Below are 19,135 nucleotides of genomic sequence, written 5' to 3'. Positions count from 1 at the left end.
AGCCACGTCACCCTGCGATTGCCTCGCCGTGAACAGTATCTTGATCTAAAGAAGGATTGACGGACGCAGATCCCCAACCCTAACACCGAGTACGAAGAACAGAAAGCCATGGAGCAAGAGAGGACCCGGCAGGACTGGCTGCGGCGACTTCGGCCTCAGCCGCGAACAGATTCTCCAGTGGAGAAGCCCGCAAGCCCAAGAAGCAGGAAGAAAAAAGACACTCAACAGCAGTGTGACTTGAAGGGTCAATCCTGTGTTCCAGAAGCCAAGCCTAAGGCATTTTGAGTAGCGTTACTGCGGAATTTCCAGGCGCAAGGTTCCAGTCCGATCAAGGCTCTCACCTTGGATCTGTCAAAGAACACGACGGCTGTCATGCGTGTGGCTACTTTCGGAAGAAAGTATCATTCTCTCTCATAAGCCTTGAGGAGAAATTTTCCATAGTTATTATGGGATCTACGTCTCATCATAAGTTTGGTGGCTTTCCAAAATCAATTCAAGACCATCTATATGAACAGTTGGCCGATGCCCACTTTGGAACCCCAGATCATGTGGTCGGCCACTGGCCTCCTAATCGAGCGTGCTACTGTAACAGGCAAAAAAGCGACAGTTTCAATTTATTGAACCAGCTTTAAAAGACAAAAAACGCCGACTTTAAGAAATACAAGTTGGTGTTGCTGCCGCGTTAAGCCATATACTTTCAATCTCAATTTCTTTACTCGTTTTAATCAAAGCTCACCATGGCAATATGAAACTCTTACTTTTTGCTAATAATCTGGTTTGAATTCGGAGAGATATGAACAGAGAAGTAATAGAGGCATAAGCGGCGTGCCTTCGCCTAGCTGGGATGTAGTTCGGACGGCGGATCGTTCTTACTTTCGGTGAGGCTGCAGATCCTATATACAAGAGTGCTCAGATACTGCGTCTCTTTAGAGGGCTATTTCAAAATCAAAATAAGTTTCCTAAAGTTCCTACAAGTGATTCTACACTCTCGCTGATCGGTGGCTCGGTGGCAGGTGGGCGGTATTTAAATCAAGCCCCCGTCAGCACTGAGTTTACGCGCAGCTTCATTCTTTTACTCACAGAGGCTAAAGTATGAGCAAGTAATCAGAGAATATCGGCGTGTGATAGAGAGAGTGTGATGATGAAAAAGTGGAACCACGAACGACTTGATCAATGTGTGGGTAGCCAGCTTTGCTGATATATACTCGTATGTTGAATACAACTTTCTGGTTCTAGAGATCAATCAAAACATATTTCCGAAATCGAGGGGTGACAGCTGGCCACTCAATAAGGCGAGGACTGAGGCCCACTGTGTAGATGGTAGGTCGCGGATTACTACAGAAGCGTACTGGATGAGCATTAGAGGTTACGATCCAAACCCTTAAATTGGATTTAGCGTAGATCACGAAAATAACGTATTCAGGAAGGCGGTCTTACCCCACACCCGCCACGCTCTCATCGTATCACGGCAGAATCAACATAATTTGCCAAGGTTGCAGATGAATAATTCAACAATCAGGGTAGCTAGAAGTAATAAGACTGGATATTTATAGTCTTTGAACCTGTGGAAACAAAGTAATGTAAAATATAAAGCCAGACCTTGAAGTAGTAGGTTGGCTCAAGGTCACGAGTGCAGGTATTAGAAGGGCACAAAGTTAACCTACCTTTCGGGATGTCTCCGATGCCAATCTCCATTTCCAGGTAAACAAAAACCCCTTTTCGGGCCTTTTCAAGCGAACCGATCGTAGCCATCAATCCTACCTTGCGGAAACGAGGGTGCGGGCCGGAGCGTTTCGTTCATTCGCAAGTGGGAAAGTGGGTCCAGTCTCATTGCTGACTCGTCCAATAACATCCGTGGCTTGCTACACTGACCCACCATGTCATCAACCACGATATAGATGTCGCCGGATCGGAGATAGTGTCGGTGTTAATTCTGACTGTGCAGGCTAGGTACTGAAGGAAGTGCCGTAACGATTGGAGGCTGATCTCAACTTTCAAATATTTCCGCCATAGTTATCGGGCTTGCGTTCCTTCTTCCGGATTCGATTGAACACTTTCCAAGGCCGCCAATATTCGACCATCTTACTCGTCTTCTCCTGCAGTGTTCTATCTTGGAGCTACGACCAGAAACATGTACTACTCAACAACACTCGGTCGCTTTGTGCATCTGCAAACTGGCGTAGGACAAAGATTAATCAGAGGAGTCTCTAATGCATGACCCGGGCTACGCACCACTCCCGCCATCTTCCCACCTAGTCAAGAAACTCATAATGCCAGGAAGTGAAGTCCTACCACCACATGAGCCTACTGAGGCTTTTACACACTTGATCTTATCTCCAATATATTTGTGTGTTCACGGCTTAAAGATAGGAAATGATAAGGCTCCAGGTCCCTCATTGGGCTTCATTTTAGCCACATATAATGTCTACAGGTTTGCGACAGAAACCTAGATTACGTGGTTATCGCATAGTCTTGCGGCAATCTTCTTCATAGATTCTATGGTCATGCAACCTTTATCCGCAATGAAAGTGATCAATGCGTCTGGCGTTTTATCTAAATGGAATGGTCTGGATAGATAGTCCCACGTCCTATTTTTACATAATTGGAAACTTACTTTGATAGGGTAGATTAGGCTACCAGGCCCTGAACATAAAAGGCCCAAATATCTGCTGTTGTAAATCAAAACTATGTCTCTGGATACATAGTGGGAAAGGAATTGTATTTCTCATGATGTTGATCTCACTCATTGCGACGACTCTTGTCGCCAGCTTGGCCATGGCCTCGTCTTTTCAGATCCAAAAATGGCAAGATCCTAACACCGGATTGACTTGGATCTATAAAGACTCATCCCTGCCAAAAGTCATGCAAGTGGTTGATCAGCCGTTTATTGAGTTTGTTCTAATCTTGTATATAGGCTTTACAACACCGGTGACGGAACGATCCTATCAGGGTCGACCTATGGACGCTTGGACACCATAGACTATGGGGGTGGCTCTGGTGGACTGACTCCTGAAACGCTCATTAGTAATGTCAGCGAAGTGCTCGACATTGCTCAACTAGCCATCCGTAACATAGGCGGAGGCGGTAGTGCGGATGCCAATTCGGACAGATTCTTGAATATCTCAATGGATGCTCACCTGCGACTTTGTTCCCCTGCCTCAGACATCGTTGGTGCTGTTATGATTCATGGAACAAACACATTGGCAGAGACTGTATTTCTACCGCTCATAATTTGTCGTTGGGCATTTTTCAGTTTGGCTAACTGTACCTAGGTCTTTGGCGTCGATCTCACTTTGAATTGCTCCAAGCCATTTGTCGCTACAGGGTCTATGCGTCCAAATTCGGCTATCTCACCCGATGGCCCCTTCAACTTCCTTGACGCAGTCAGGACAGCGATTCACCCAGAGGCCCGCGATCGCGGAGCTCTGATTGCGTTCAACGATCACTTAGTATCAGCTTTTTATGGAACCAAGACTAATGGTAACTCAGTCACAACTTTCTTGGCCATGGACCAAGGTTATATTGCTCAATTCTTAGCCGGTCAGCCATATTTTTTCTATGGAGCATCCCTGCCAAAGGCTCGACACTACTTCGACCCTTTCAACCTCACCATGCCACTCCCCAAGGTGGTAGTTCTATATGGTCATCGTAGGTAGATATGAACTAAACAAATGACCCTGGCGTGCTAACGCTTTTACAACAGAGGGATTTGACGCTGGCCTACTCTATGCGGCAGCAGCAGATGGCGCTAGGTAGGTTGAAGTCTCTGCAGCTCACTGCACAAGTGCTGACGCTTATTGTGTAGAGGAATTGTGATTATGGGAGTCGGTCCTGGCGGTCTCAGTACGGCAGCCACAGAGGCTGCTAATAAACTCTTCGAGAAGGACGTCGTTACCGTCGCATCCCTCCGCCCCTTTTTCGGTGCAGTTGTTCCTTCACCTCAACCAGGAAATATGTAAGAAGACACAAATGCGTATTCCAAATATGATTCCAAAACTAACAATTAACACAGCATCAGCTCTGGGTTTATGCATGGCGAACAATCACGCATCCAGCTACAGCTAGCCCTGGCATCAGGTTACGGATTTAACGCTACCCGCAAGCTTTTCGAGGGAGAAATCCGCAATGCTGTCTACTCACCCGCCACGGCCTATTATAATGCGACAAGCCTTTGAGACCTCCGGGATGTGTCTCTCCTGTACAGAGGCCAGACATTTATGTCCTAGGGAGGGCTTGTGTTTCAACTATGCAGTTTAAAAATCAGTCGAAGAGATAATCGGTCTTCCGCGAGAAGTGATAAAGTTATTGTCGGGATATATTCTCCTGTCAGAACAAACTGGTTGTGACCCACTGCTAGCGACCGATGGATAACATCCCTTGCTTGGTGTACGCATTCTTGCGCTGGGCTGTGGCTTCGGTGTTGTGACCGCCGAAGGCCGGCGTGTGGGATTTAGGGGTGTTTTTCCAACTAGACTGAACACACACATCTATCAACAGGAATCAATTGACTTTTGCTTTGGAGCATACACACTGTCCACTTAACTGTGTACACAGTACCTAGCTGGTGATACCAACAAATTTATTTAAGACTTATTACAACCACAGCCTTATATACCAATTTCTTCTTTATTAAAATATATTAGCCCTAATTAAAGAAAGAACTATATTCTCCATAATAAAATAATATATATTAAGTAGTGTAGTGGGGAGACCCCCTCCCCCTACTACGTGGGTGCCATCCAGACTATGTGACATAGCCGGCAGTATACAGTGGCCGGATAGCTAGTTCTAGAATACACCTTCTTACACCTCCCCGACCTGACCCCTACATTTGGGAATGTCGCTATTTCCTGATTGCTACGCGTGTGTTTTGTGGTGGTTTTTCTGTTGAATCGACCCGCACGTCTCAGCGCGTGCTGCCATCGAGCGTTCCCCTCTTCAGTAGGTAGTGTAGTAGGGGATCTGGTGACATGTTGGACTTAGACGTTTTCGCATGGCCGTCTAGTCTGTTTGGTTTGTCTTAAAGAGCTTCTACAGAGAAGCAAGAAAGCAACAGAGAGAAGAACAACAAGAGGTATGCACGAAGTTCGAAGCCACGCATTATTTTTATTTCCATGGAGTTTTTCCCTTAATTTCTGTTTTCCTATTCCTGCCGTCTAGCACGACGTTCCGTCGGTTCATTCAATAAATCAACAGTATCTCCTGCTGCTAGACTCACACTGGACTTCTTCGCTGTTGGTGTTTTGTTCTACCTAGCCTATGACTCTGTCCCTTGATCTCTCGTGTCTCGACCTGCCTGTGCCGACTGCGCTGCCTTGAGCTTTCCCAGTTCAGTAGTTATAGGTCGGGATGGTGAATAAGCAGCCGGAAATGGCTGCCCATTTCTGCTCACGTGCTTCCTTCAGATTCGTTGGCTCTCGGTGGCCCATCAGTAAGTTGCGGCCCCTCAAATAGTGGGTGGCTGCAGGGGTCGTAACACCACGCTGTTGAACCAGTTGGGAAGATATACCGACGCTGTCAATTTGATCAGACCCTCGTCCGAGTTACTGCCCAAAGGAAGAGGCATACGTGCACAGTTCCCATCATGAATCTCCCAAGCGGGAGGCCTTCGTAGAAAATCACCATCTTTAGGCTACTTCCTTTTTAGGAATCTGTTTCCATTTTCTATCAATAAACCAATGCAAAGGCTCAATTCGCCTACACCGATCCCCCTCCCTCCGCTCTTTTCCCGGAGCGGCCGATGGAATTATAGTGGCCTATACTTCTTCCCTCTCAAAAGCCATGACTCTGGGAAGACATTGCACACAGTGTTCTCAAAAGGGTCATAGGCTAGCTTGGCTTTGCTTCTACTCGCTCTCTTAAAAACACAACCCGACGTAGCTGCTATCTGAAACCTTCAGGCGTCAAAAAAACTTGAATGACACGGGGTTCCCATTCAACGGCTTGCAGCCAATGCCAGTTTGGTTTGTACTTGAAATCACGGGACCTGGGCGGTGACGGGCTACACCTTACCTTCTCCGTCACACACACCTTCTTCCTTTCCTTCTTCCTTCCTGAGTTAGCCAGATAGCTACGAATACAACGTTCGGCAAGCTGCACTCTGTTTAGCTCACTCCATCCAAACAGTTTGCGTGGATGAAGGACATCCGGGTTGACCATAGAAGACAAACTCCCCGCCATTCTCCAATACTAAGAGTTGAATTCCCGAACCGCCATTGCCCAATCCGTTGCTGCAATCTCCAGAATCACCAGAGAATGTGATAGACTTTCCGGTACACCTTGCGTTTTGGTAGACCACAATGTGGTACATATTTTCGGATCGAGAGTTACAGCATACCGGCAGTAGTAGCTCCATGCACCATATCGACGATGTTTAGAGAAAAGATACATGCGGCAATCGAATATGATAGAGTACATTTTGGCTTAGCAGGGCTAACCGGTAGAAGTTTTTCTTCCAATATGGGCGGTGAAGTATCCAAGAGCTATGGGTACATGTGCTTCATAGCCACATTCGTTAGCTTGTGTTTCATACTGGCCTCGTATCTCATTAAGAGGCAAAAGGGATAAATCAAGGCGTTTTAATGACTCATTTGTCGCCAGGAAAGCCCAGTGTGCTATGAGTCTATTGCACGCCTGGACATAAATCGACTTGGATGTTTGAAGTGACTGAAACTTTTTGTTGAAGACTGTCTTCAGGCATGGGATGTCGCTTTTATTTTTTTTTTATTTCGGTTCCTTTCAAAGACTGGTGACGAAAACGCCGCTTCTCTTTGGGATCGCAAGCACTTTCCACCTCTTGGACACTCTGAACACCTTTAGTATCTATTCTTGGTCAGCATTCAGCATAGGAGTTTTTTTATTTATAAATTATATCTCAAGTCATTCAAGCTCTTCTATGTCGATTAAGAAGTGGTAAGCCCATGTCTGCGGAGGTCTGGGTAGTTAAAAGGTTATCCGTGCCTTACTGCCACCAAAACCGCTTCCCAAAGCGGATACCTACGGGTCGCATCCTGGCGAGGGCTAATTCGTGCTTACAACTGGCGGGGATCCGGAATTAGTTGGGCCAATCAGCGCTCTCAATAAATCTAGTAGATCTAGTACTCTTTGTGCCTACTTTACTCTCGCCATCTGTAGGTGTCAGCTTTTAGTGGCTATTGTGGGTCCTGGTGATGACACGAAGTCCCACTAGCTGGGAATGAACAAGAAGGAAACACAGTCTTATTGATGGACGTTCGCAGGAAATTCATTTGATATTCAGATTCATTCGCCCCTCTCATACTAGTGCATAATTGCGGCAGGATCACTCATGCCGTATCCACCAAAGTGGTATAAGTATACACAACCCGAAACCCCCAAGTTTGGTGCCCATGAAGGCATTTTTCACGCAGTCTCAGACCATTTATCAACCGTCTAGCATCTGCAGTGAGAAAAATGGCGAGTGCAGAGGCTATACCTGGCGTTCACGTGCTTCTATTTGGTGGCAACGGCCGAGTCGCGCGGGCCATGACGAAATTGATGGTGGCCCGGTCCTGGACGGTCACCAGCGTGATTCGTAATCCCCAGCAAGAAGGGGACATTCTGCGCCTGGGAAACAAGGAGCAACCCTCCCGTCTAAGGGTGATCCATTGCGATTTGCGGACTATCAAGACCTCGGACGAAGCGTCCCATCTCCTGGAGCAGGTTCGACCCAACTGTATCGTCTTTGCGGCAGGTGAGTATTTCGGAGGATGGCTCATTTCCTTTCCTGCTAAGCCAGGGGAGTAAACATTTGAAAAAAAAATACTCATAACTCGGCAGGTTCATTTTCCAACCCGTACGAAATTGATCGCGACGTTGCACAGCGCATCATGCAGGCGTCAAGCCGCGCCGACTATGTGCGCAAATTCCTGATGATTTCGTTCCCCGCTTCACGCCGCAAACCCGCACCCTGGTGGAATCAACGAGACATTCGCGACTATCATTCAGAGTCCAATTCATACCCTAGTGTCAAGGATGCCAAGTTGCAAGCAGATGAGTACTTAATCGCAATGGCCCGCCAGAGGGAGCTCCGAGGCGGGCCTAGATTACAGGCCATCAGCTTGCGACCTAGCTGGTTGCTGACGAGTCCGGGAACGGGCAAGGTGAAGCTCGGAAAGACACAAGCGCTTGGCCAACTGCCTATCGGCGATGTTGCATCCATTGCCGTGAGCCTGTTGAGCCGGAATGATGCCAATGGTTGGTTTGATCTCGTTCAAGGCGACGTGGAGATCGATCAAGCGGTAGAAGCGGTGGTACAAAACCAGATCAATTGCATTGAAGGGGAAGACTTGGAGAATATATACAAGCTTGCGGTAGAATAGAGGCGCGTGATCAATTTTCTTAAAAGAAAGACATGCCTCTCGATGCCCTTATTGTAGCCTGATATCACTTCCCTATACTTAGTGTCGTTGGACACTCTCAATTTTCCCAAATAACGGCTTCTCCCCGCGATGAACCCGCCATGCGTCGGTGGAACTGAAAAGATCCCAACAATCTTGAATGGCCCAACCCCAAAGTCGGATAAATGTCTCGGTAACTTCCCAGCCCGACGGATCCCATGGATCCCGCCAAACGAGAACACCCGTTTCGCCGATTCCCGATCCCCGACAGAGGTTCTGGCTGGAAGAAGGGGGAGGCCTCTGCCCACACATATCGCGGCACAATTGCTCATCATCCATCAAATCTTGCGCCAGGATCAAGTTATCTCGCATTCGCGGGAAGGGGATAAGGTCCAGCCACGGATGATGGGGAATCGTCCACTGAATCATGGTCGGTGTGAGAGCGGGTGGTAGAGTCGCCTCACGCAAGTCACTCGCTTGTGAAGGTCCCAGTACGGTAAAGCATGACTGAGCATCGTCTTGAATAGCGCTTGAGCTGTAGCCTAGAATTTCCAAATTGGCATGCAATGCTCTGAGGACGTTGAGTCTCGTCACATTTAAGCGTAGATCTACGAGTGGTGAGCCACCCATGCGTTCGGCGTGGGCAGTAAGGATTATTTCAAGTTGCCGGAGGACAAGATTCGCATCGTCTGTGGTCGGGCCCAGGATGCGCAGTGTATCCAAGATCATCGAAGCGATGTCGCTAGCGACCGGAGTCGAAGACCCGGGATTTTCAGCTTTGGCCGCTCGTTGACGTTGCCCTGGCCCATGATGTTAGCAGGGGACTCCATCCATTGAAGCTAGCCTAGCCAATCATGGGCTGATCATGAATTCATCTCGACAGCACTACTCACTGCGCAATCTTTGATTGAGTCGGTTCTGCAACTTTCGTCGCCGTTTTGGATCCGTGACTCCTATCCAGCTGTCCCGTACTGTCACCTCCATTTCGGGCGGTGGGCGATGCAGGTGGGACGTCATAGCGGAGGAAACCTCAATGACGACACGGGATCTGTGGAGAGGGCTGTGCGAAGGATGGCTGATAGCTGATAGCTGACTGCTTTATACACGGGGCATAGGAAATAACAAGATCAACAGATAAGTATCTTATTGTGGATAAAACAGCGATGGATCTTGAGGAATAGTAGTGAGAGCTTTACGGTGGCGAATGAATGGAATCCAAGTCCGGTAGATGGAGGGAGGTAGCGAATCAAGCACTACAGTGACTAAGCAAAGCATCCCAACTCGAACACCGCTTTCACCGCCCATCTACGGTAATAGCAGTTAACATAGCTCAGATGGTTTAGTCGGAGGTAGAGCACCTGGCTAGGACTCCGCCGCGTTGTGTCAGAGCTACTATTGAGGGCCATGGTTGGTATGGTGTACACCATATTAGATTGACGGGCTAAGGACCTTGGGGTTAAGGGCGGGCAGAATATTATATAGTCAGTGATTATCAGTCTGGGGTGCTGCGACTTTTATTTAGTTACTGCATTTATGTTATGGAATCGACTCGCTGTTCAAGAACCGAAAAGCAGCATCCATTCACCTGATAGATGGAGATTGGCATCGGAATCGTCCCAAAATGAATGGCAGCTCTGTGCCCCACTGGCTAGTCGGAAGTAGCGAAACAGACACCGCGCCCCGAGTTCCATGGTCCACCATCAGCTGTCAGCAATTAGCGCCAATCCATAACCTTATACCCAAAGGAGGCATTTTAGATTGGGGTTTTGCAGGAACACTGTTGTGTTCTTTGGTTCATATGCTCTCGCAGCCTTCGTCGTATTTTCGGGCTTGCGGTACTAGACGAGCGGTCATTCCGACAAGTATTGACGCATTGTAAGACCGAGTGTAGGGCAATCCGCTTCAAAATCAGTGGAGCAAGGCATATAGTTTCTACTAATATTTCCCTCTTTCCATGTAAGTTGACGACAGAACGATAGGACACGAACAGGTGGTGGGTTGGGTCTAGAAAGAAAAAGATCCGAGTCAGAGGGTCGCTCCCGTTCCATGGTTGACTCGTTCAATCACATCTTTCATGTCATCGACCACTTGTGGATTCCGCAGGATCTGAGATGGTGTCTATTTCCCAGTTCCAACTGCACGGGCCACTAACAGTGGAGTTACCTGGATGGTTCGACCAAAGAAAAGAAACGAGTCATCACGAGGCAGTCAAAATTTGATTGCCCACAATCGAGGACGCCACTTAAGATTCATAGTTACATGTAGCCAATGCCCTTTCTCGTGGGGTTGGAATTGTTCAAATGTGAAATGGAAATCAGTGTTAAAGATTAGTTACAAAATATGCGGTGTTCAGGTGAATGTCTTCCATGGGCTCGGGTGGAGCTATTCTGGTGCTATAAAGGCATGCCACCTCAGCTAGTTAAATGTGTCAAATGCAAATTGATGACGAGGGGCACTGTAACCCCACTAGAACCCCACTGTAATATCCGTGGATATCGCGCAGTCTCGACAACTCACAGGTGTTGAGTTAAGGCGGCGACAGCCTGCCAAGCATGAGACTGCAATATAAATATAACCTGTTCGACGGCCGCCACAAAGTAGCGCAACCAAGAGACTCCCTTTCTTGTGCTACCAGCAAGTATTCAAATCGCCCCATCGGTGCTCTTTTTCTTTACCAGCCTCTTTCAAGACCCTCAATACTCTTCACCATGGCGTCTCTTTGGGCTCCTGCACCTGAACCGGCCACCGAGTTGGGACGTTACCGCGTTCTCTCTTCCACTGCCGGAATTCGGGTTTCTCCGCTTCAGCTTGGAGCCATGTCCATCGGCAATGCATGGGCAGAATCTATGGGCTCCATGAGCAAAGAGGAGTCATTCAAGCTTCTTGATGCGTTCCACGAAGCCGGCGGAAACTTCATTGACACGGCCAACAACTACCAGGATGAGCAATCGGAGACGTGGATCGGAGAATGGATGGCCCAGCGCAAGAACCGTGATCAACTGGTGATCGCGACCAAGTTCACAACGGACTTCAGATCATACAGTCTAGGCAAAGGGAAAGCCCCAAACCACTGTGGCAATCATAGACGAAGCCTTCATATGAGTGTTCGTGACTCTTTGACGAAGTTTCAAACCGACTGGATTGATATTTTGTACCTTCACTGGTGGGATCAGACCACGTCCATTGAAGAGATCATGGACAGCCTCCATATCCTCGTGGAACAAGGCAAGGTCCTCTACTTGGGTATCTCAGATACACCAGCATGGGTCGTGACAGCGGCAAACCTCTACGCTCGCGCTCACGGAAAAACACCTTTCAGCATCTATCAAGGAAGATGGAATGTCATACTTCGCGACTTCGAGCGTGACATCATTCCAATGGCACGCCATTTTGGAATGGCACTTGCCCCCTGGGATGTCATGGGCGGTGGAAAGTTCAAAACCAAGGCGGAAATTGAACAACGCAAAGCACGGGGGGAGGGCCTCCGCAGCATTTTGAGTCCGGATCAAAGTGAAGAGGAAGCCGCAATGAGTGCAGCACTTGAAAAGGTGGCCAATGAACATGGGATCAAATCATTGACCGCGATTGCTCTGGCCTATGTCATGGCGAAGGCGCCAAATGTGTTCCCTCTTGTTGGCGGTCGTAAAGTCGAGCATCTCAAGGACAACATTCAGGCTCTCAAGATCCGGTTGACGAAGGAGCAAATCGAGTACCTTGAAAGCCAAACCTCCTTTGACATTGGTTTCCCAGGCAACTTTATCGGTCCGGATCCCAAAGTGACCGGGAAAGCATCTTTCCTCTTGGCTGCCAATGCTTCGTACTCCTTTGTACAGATACCCAAGTCTATTACTGCTCCAGAGTAGGCTGGCTTTGGTACAGACAGACAAAACTCTGAACATAAGATCGGAATCTGTTTCTTCAATAACCATATGCAAATCCCGTGAGAGCTTCAGTAAACTCCAACTGGAAGAGATGGAGTAGAAGATCGGTGTGCTGGGTCACGTCTACGGTGGACAGAGTCAAAAGCAGTCATTCAGTAACCAATCAATCAACATCAAAAGTAACTAATACTGATGTCTTTTCTGCTCACAGAATCCTTGATTGTCTATCCAATGAGCCCTCTCTTACGGTCAGAACAAATCCTGATAGCAACTAAATGAGCAGAGGAGCACTTTCCCAGTAGCTTCATAGATTTCCCTTGCCACGTACAGTAAAGCTGTGAAGCAACGAACCCCCTCACATGACAAAACAGTCGTTTCTCCCGAAGCTCGAATAACAACGCATCCCAGATCCTCCGGGGTCTCTTAGATGTCAGTGATGAAGTGATTGCGAAGAATCTCTTGCGCTACAGATTATGTTCACGACATCGAGTTGTCTAGATGCATTCGTGCAACTTCAGCAATCTCTCTATAGCCCCTAAGTTGATGATGTAGCAAGCACAACGAGGGAAATCGTTTGAATTTCAGAGCTAATGTAAAGAAACTTCCGGCTTCTTCGAATAAGTGACCATACATGCTTAGTTACACATTAAGCCTGCATCGCCGTGCCTTCGAATCTACGTCAAAGATTCAAGCAGATTGCCTTTTATGACAACACGTTAGATTTTGGCTGAAACTACTAAACGCAAGAAATCGGCCACATGACTTGGGTGGCTAGTCTGAAGCAATAGAGAGGCATCTCACCCTGATGGAGCGGAAGGATGGTGCGAAATGACTTATTTGATTCACAGAAGTATCACGGTGATTGAAGAGACTGATCTCTCAGTCATAAGTAGCTAGCAGAAGACAAATTTGCTATGCTCACCTATGCACACCCGTGCTTAAAAGGCAATTGCCTGCTTGGGGAGATATGGCTCTTCCAGAAAAGAGATTTCCTTCTCTGTCAGCTCAACCTTGATTGCTTTGACGGCCTGATCAATCCGATCGATGGAGTCCAAGCCTAGGATTGGTGCGGAGCCTTTCTGAGCGAGCACCCATGCGGTAGCCACCTGAGCCATGCTGATACCCTTCTTTTCGGCAACTTGACCGACACGGGAGACAATTTCCTCCGCAGACTTGTCCTCCTGGCTTCTGAATAGGGCCTTGAGGAAGACATCCTGCTGCTCACGTTTGTCCGAGCGATCTGTCCACGCATGAGCCAACACGCCAGCTGCCAGGGGAGACCACGGAAGGAGCCCTACGCCAGTCGCACGGCAGTAGGGGAACATTTCGCGCTCTTCCTCTCTGTACAACAAATTATAAAATCCTTGCATGGAGATGAACTTATGCCAGCCTTTTTCTTCGGCGATATTCTGGAGCATCTGGAATTCCCATGCAGCCATCTATCTCCCGGTTAGAATCCGTCAACAAATTCCATATAATATTTCTGTGACAAGAAAAGAACTTACAGAACTGGCGCCGATATAGCGAACATTTCCACTCTCAATCACATCGTTTAAAGCTCGCATAATTTCTTCCATAGGAGTATCCCGGTCAAGACGGTGGATTTGCAAAACGTCAATATAGGTGCCAAGTCGTTCCACACTTCGTTCGACTGCATCGAAAATGTGTTTTCGTGAAAGTCCAACTCGATTCACTCTGATGCCGTCGTTGATACCAAAGTCGGCGGCGTTCAAAGGACCTCGGGATTCGTCCACCTCGTGAAAGCATTTGGACATGATCACGACCTTCGATCTTGGGATATCGTACTTTTTCAAAGCAGCTCCGAGGATTTCCTCCGATTTTCCGTTGGAATAGGTGTCGGCAACATCCCATGTATTGATACCCTGATCATAAGCGTGTTTGATAAGAGGAAGTGCAGCGGTTTCGTCAGTGATCCAAGGCTGCCAGTTAGGATCACCGTATGTCATACAGCCAAGCACAATTTTGGAGACCTTAAGGCCCGATTTCCCGAGTCTAGTAGGAATTTCTTGTTAGCTCGAGCAATCTGCGGGGAGGGGAGTTGGACTTGCTTGATATACTCCATGTCGCTTTGTATGCTTATGAGCAGAAAATTGATAGATTTCAACTGATCTGTGCTGAAGATCAAGCTTCGAAGCAGCGACGCATCCAGCGATCTTTATATAATTTGGAGCATCTATTTTGCCACTAATCATGAAGAAACGAAGAAGTATCCGGCAGCGCTAATTGATGACAGGCAAAATTACCTCATCTGTCCCCATACGATCATGATCCAGCAAAATCGGGCTAGCCCTATCTGACAAACTGAGGGGGTGGTCAAATACCACTAGGACCCTTCGGGATAGGCTTATTCATCGTTCACCCAATTCTTCCTAGTATGGTTTCATAACAAGCCACAGTTCGATTATAAAGACCCCTGAGATCGCTCAATCGATCTCAGCAACCTTCAATTCATCATCTTATTCTATTGGGACATCTTCAGTACTAGCCAGTACATCAATTCCTCATCCTGACACTATCTAATCGATCCGTTTCCGGTACGTCATGCAGTGGTCGTGCGTTTTTGAGTCTTAGCCCATCGGTTTCATGCTTACCGTTGATCTACTCCAGAGACCGCAGGTGGGATTACTCACGAATTCTTCTAGTCATCTAAGACCCTTTGGTCAAGCTCAAGTTATGCTTATTGCCAGAATTTGCCCCCTTTGGGAATAAGGTTACACTCACGCTAATTGCTGACAGCTGCATGGAGTGGGACCATGGGTCGCTTGAACGCAATCGATAAGAAAACGCCATATACCTAAGAGACTACCCGGCAGTCTGGCTATCCACGACACCCCTCATACCCCTTTGTAGCTCATATCCGGCTACCTATTCAAGTGCGTATGGGAGCGTGGGGCTGATAAGGTCTAGCCCTTTTGAGTGAAGGCGGTCGGTTCTTTTCGGACCCAAATATTAATAACCCCTTTGAGCTTGGTGTTGTTGCATGTGTAAGGGAGTTGTATTATCTAGGTTCTGTGTGGGTCACGACCCAGTCTCATAGATAGAGGCGTAACCCTAATGCATGAGTAGTGCGTATCAGGGTGACCGCACAATACAGGTGCTCCAACAAAAGAGTCACGGTCGAGTGACACCGAATTCCGGAAATGCTGTACAGTAAATCTGGGTTACGCTCTTTCGCTTTCTGTCGAGCTGTCTTCTTGGACCACCCTTTGCGATGCAGGGCATCGCTGATCGTGGACTTTGGTACAGATACTTCGAATTCATCAAGAAAGAAGAGCTCCATCTCATGAAGGTATAGATCCGGCTTTTCGAGTAGATGGTCGCACAGGGCTCCAGCATAATCGGAGTGATGCTCCGTGGCCGTCCAGGTTTCATAGGAGGGGCTTTGACACTATCGAATAGTCGCAGGTTAGACCGGATCCTGATAATGGCGCGCTTGCTGCAGCCTGCAGCTTTCGCCATATAATTGACAAGACCCAATGCGAAATTTGAATGTTTTTACTGGAGGTCGTTGTCTATATGAATAAAATTATTCGTAGCTGCATGGAAGCACAGGAATTCAATATAGTTGCAATGTGTGCGAATCTAGCTGAGCTGGAGGTACACAAATTAGAGGCTCTGAGACAGATCGCATAACAGGATCAAACTCTCGACATCAAGAATCATGACACAGAGATAAAACCAAAGAACATGCACACAAAAGAAAATTTTAACAGCTAATGCCGCTCGGTCGACCGTATGGTCCATTATCGGTGCAGTAGTAGTCGGGGTGCTGCCGTTCAAGCCCTTCTAGCTTCACGGAAATCCTTAATGCTGAAAGCTTTAAGTCTTGCATTTCCCATGTCTTTCTTCCCTGATCAAAATGATCAGACACCTTGTCTTTAAATATTTCCACAGCCCAATCTTAGCCAACAATTCGTCGAAGTTACACTCATGTCCAGGCGACAAGAGAAGGGATCAACGGGCGAACCCAAATTTCAACGATTGAGGTTCAGCAACCATTCAGCTGCGTACACATCTGCCTGCTCGTTGCCGCTCCGAAATCGAGTTTTCGCTATGATTTCCTCGGCAAGTAGGTCAGAAACCTTTAACAAATTCCAATCGCACTCGAAAACCCTGTGCTTCACCACCAAGACTTCGTAGAACTTCCCGTCGTGTTTGAGCTCTGTGTTTTGTTTGCTGCACAAAGTTTCTTTATTTGGAACTCTTTGGGGAAAATTGTGCATCTACCAGCCGCGGCTCTTTCATTTCGACATTGTGGGGTGGACTATGGGAAGACGTATGTATGTGATGTAATGCAGTAGATTTGCCAGATGTTCTTTGAGTAAGTATTTCCAGTAGATTTGGACTTCGTGGTAGAGGGAATAGTCGAAGAATTTTTCATTAGGGAACTTCTCTCCATTTATGCCGTGATCTCCAGGCTTAGATTAAGTGCCTGAATTTGACTTGTTTGAAGTGATAATCGGACTTGCCTTTTTCATTAAGCTCCAAAATATCATATCACCACAGCAGATCAACTCCCGAGAACATCTCGTAACCAACCACTCTGACCTCACACATCATTCTGAGGCTTGGGTAGAGCATGGGGGTAGAGATCCCGGCACAGTGTTGGATGAACTGATTTTTGATATAGTTTTATGTGAAGCATCTCTTCAAATCATTTGGTCTTAAGTTGATTTGGGCACCGAAGGATGCGGGAGTGCCAACATAGTGGCTCGCGAGGCGGATTCAAGGCTATATAAGCTAGACTATTCCTTGTATTAGAGAATTAATACTGGCATTGGGGCTGCGCCTTCACCAAGTTTAGTAGGCGATTGTCCGTCGCTATCTGTAACATGTGAAGCGCATATATAGACATGGGGGCTGCTGGTAATGACTGGCTTCTACCAAGCTAAATCGAAATGCGTTGTTTCGATTTCCGGTATTTTATTATGTGATAGATCTCAGCGGCGTTAATTTCACAGATTACTGACAGCGCATTGAGTGGTAACAAGATAACAACTACAGAGACATTTGATAGTATCCCGTTACTATAGTCTGAGTTGGTAGAAGGCGCTAGAAATGATCGCGACGTAGCAAAATCATCTGAAATATCGCCGAAAGTTTACAGTATCTAGAAGGGCTTAGTATTTTGAGGCCGACAGAAAGCACGAATTCGACGTAAAGACAAAATGAGGACATGCAAAGAGGAAGCGGTTCTCAACATCGGCTATTGGGCTGCTTTTCACTCTCCTCTTGGACAAATATTTGTTGCAATTATTGCCAGCTCACAATTGGAACGCCTATTTATGAGAGATTGCTGTGCAGGGCATCATGACTATAGACTTTTCATACCGCATTTCCAAGAATAAGGCGCTGTCATATTTTTCGAGTTTTAAACAAAGGAGAAACCAAGCTTCCAGTAATTTCTTTTCAATTCCTTTCGATGCACACCTCCTCCCGAATCACGATTCCATCGTTATTGTTCACATTCTGACCAACAAGAATCTCCTCGTCGCTCCGATTATTTCGAGAAATATACGACTCGGTGTGACCTTCCTGCGTTACGCTAAACAACGTATTGTCTTTGGCCAAGTTGCGCATTCGGAATCTCGACGAGTGGTTGAATTCTTCTTGTTTGATGTATCTGCTATTCGAGGAGTTGCCGGGCTTGGATCCGTGAAAAATGGTGCGGTAGAGGGGGCGGACGGTGGGGATGCCGACGCAGATAAGGGTTATGGCGAGCTCGACGCCAGACCAGATGATTAGGTCTACTGTGTCCTCTGAAATTTGGAGTTAGTTGGGTTCGAACTGATAAGCGTTTCGGACGAGAAAAGAATTAGGGATGAGTCAAAATGTTCACACCATTGGAGCTCAGGCATATAGAGAGATGCGGATGCATAAGAAGGTAGCTCACTTACCAGTGTAGTTACTGCTTGAGAGCCCTCCAAGATCGATAGTTCGCACGATTCCACAGGCACATGCTCTGACAGTACGAGTTAGTCTTTCATCTCAATGAATATTCTTGGAAAGAACTTACATGAAGCCGAGACTCAAGCTGATTGCGATCGACATCTTCTCCTTGAACTTCATATTGAGCTTCCAGATGAAGACCCAGGGCAACGCCGCAAAGTAAAAATCAACGGCAGCACACCATGCTTTTTAAATTAGTATTCAAGCAATATAAGAGTGGGAATTTACTGAACCGTGAAACTCACATCCAAGCAAAACAGCAACCGGCGTGACAGAGACAATAGTCCGACCAGGAACACGAGGATCGTAAATGGACTCCGACGGAAGACGTTGAATCCAGAAAATGATTGCAGTCATGACCGAGACAATCGACAGGCTTACCATCGATATCCAAATCGAGATGCGATGCCACTGCTTCACCACAATGCGGAGTAAGAAGATACCCAGCGAGAGCTTCGCTATGGCCATTCCGAGAATGGCAAAGGTCTGCCCCACCATCTCCATGTAGACGGCGTTAACAGCCGAGTCTGGATCCAGGCTTGTGATGGGCTGCCCGAATCCGTGGACTCCAGAAATGGTCATGAAGATGGTATATAGGAGTAGGAATACCTGGGCTTCCGTCAGCTTTTGGCTTTCGTATCATCGGGCGCATGCTGAAATTAGGAATGTTTCAACTTACCCAAGCAAGATTGAAAACATGGTCGTCAAGTCCGACAGCCTTGATCACGTAGACTCGCGTGTACATTCGCAGAGGCACAAGGATGAAGGAGATGAAAACCATCACCCACATCACGGCGATCGCGTGAATACCTTTGCCAGCCAGCATTTTGGATTCAGTTTCAAAGTCACTCTTGAAAAAATTGGAAAAATGAAGCCGAAAGGTCAATCAGCCAAATACTTCAAAATCCATGAATCTCGCTGCAACAA

At 47.3% G+C, this 19,135-nt stretch overlaps 6 protein-coding genes across 6 annotated transcripts; 3 read left to right on the top strand and 3 right to left on the bottom strand.

Moving 5' to 3' along the window:
* Positions 1 to 2,730: 2,730 nt before the first annotated feature.
* N7532_000187 (asparaginase) lies at positions 2,731 to 4,175 on the top strand (the record flags this gene model as incomplete). The annotated part of the gene is made up of 6 exons (XM_056612691.1): positions 2,731 to 2,891; positions 2,915 to 3,212; positions 3,273 to 3,648; positions 3,704 to 3,752; positions 3,806 to 3,955; positions 4,013 to 4,175. The coding sequence occupies 6 exons, from the start codon at positions 2,731 to 2,733 to the stop codon at positions 4,173 to 4,175; spliced, it is 1,197 nt and encodes a 398-aa protein (XP_056479915.1).
* A 3,256-nt stretch (positions 4,176 to 7,431) lies between these two features.
* N7532_000186 (uncharacterized protein) lies at positions 7,432 to 8,339 on the top strand (the record flags this gene model as incomplete). The annotated part of the gene is made up of 2 exons (XM_056612690.1): positions 7,432 to 7,711; positions 7,798 to 8,339. The coding sequence occupies 2 exons, from the start codon at positions 7,432 to 7,434 to the stop codon at positions 8,337 to 8,339; spliced, it is 822 nt and encodes a 273-aa protein (XP_056479914.1).
* Positions 8,340 to 8,417: 78 nt separating this feature from the next.
* On the bottom strand, positions 8,418 to 9,086 carry N7532_000185 (DUF3425 domain-containing protein; the record flags this gene model as incomplete). Its single annotated transcript, XM_056612689.1, has 1 exon — positions 8,418 to 9,086. One exon carries the CDS (start codon positions 9,084 to 9,086, stop codon positions 8,418 to 8,420), a length of 669 nt encoding a protein of 222 aa, XP_056479913.1.
* A 1,979-nt stretch (positions 9,087 to 11,065) lies between these two features.
* N7532_000184 (aryl-alcohol dehydrogenase AAD14) lies at positions 11,066 to 12,220 on the top strand (the record flags this gene model as incomplete). The annotated part of the gene is made up of 1 exon (XM_056612688.1): positions 11,066 to 12,220. The coding sequence occupies one exon, from the start codon at positions 11,066 to 11,068 to the stop codon at positions 12,218 to 12,220; it is 1,155 nt and encodes a 384-aa protein (XP_056479912.1).
* A 956-nt stretch (positions 12,221 to 13,176) lies between these two features.
* Positions 13,177 to 14,321, bottom strand: N7532_000183 (aldo/keto reductase; the record flags this gene model as incomplete). The annotated part of the gene is made up of 3 exons (XM_056612687.1): positions 13,177 to 13,677; positions 13,744 to 14,251; positions 14,317 to 14,321. The coding sequence occupies 3 exons, from the start codon at positions 14,319 to 14,321 to the stop codon at positions 13,177 to 13,179; spliced, it is 1,014 nt and encodes a 337-aa protein (XP_056479911.1).
* Positions 14,322 to 17,668: 3,347 nt separating this feature from the next.
* Positions 17,669 to 19,034, bottom strand: N7532_000182 (uncharacterized protein; the record flags this gene model as incomplete). The annotated part of the gene is made up of 5 exons (XM_056612686.1): positions 17,669 to 18,018; positions 18,157 to 18,221; positions 18,276 to 18,393; positions 18,454 to 18,817; positions 18,888 to 19,034. The coding sequence occupies 5 exons, from the start codon at positions 19,032 to 19,034 to the stop codon at positions 17,669 to 17,671; spliced, it is 1,044 nt and encodes a 347-aa protein (XP_056479910.1).
* Between the last annotated feature and the right edge of the window lie 101 nt (positions 19,035 to 19,135).

The sequence above is a fragment of the Penicillium argentinense genome (assembly GCF_028826775.1).
Source record: "Penicillium argentinense strain IBT 30761 chromosome Unknown utg000001l_segment0_segment0, whole genome shotgun sequence".
Taxonomy (NCBI): Eukaryota; Fungi; Ascomycota; class Eurotiomycetes; order Eurotiales; family Aspergillaceae; genus Penicillium; species Penicillium argentinense.
This window is presented reverse-complemented; position numbering and strand designations above follow the sequence as displayed.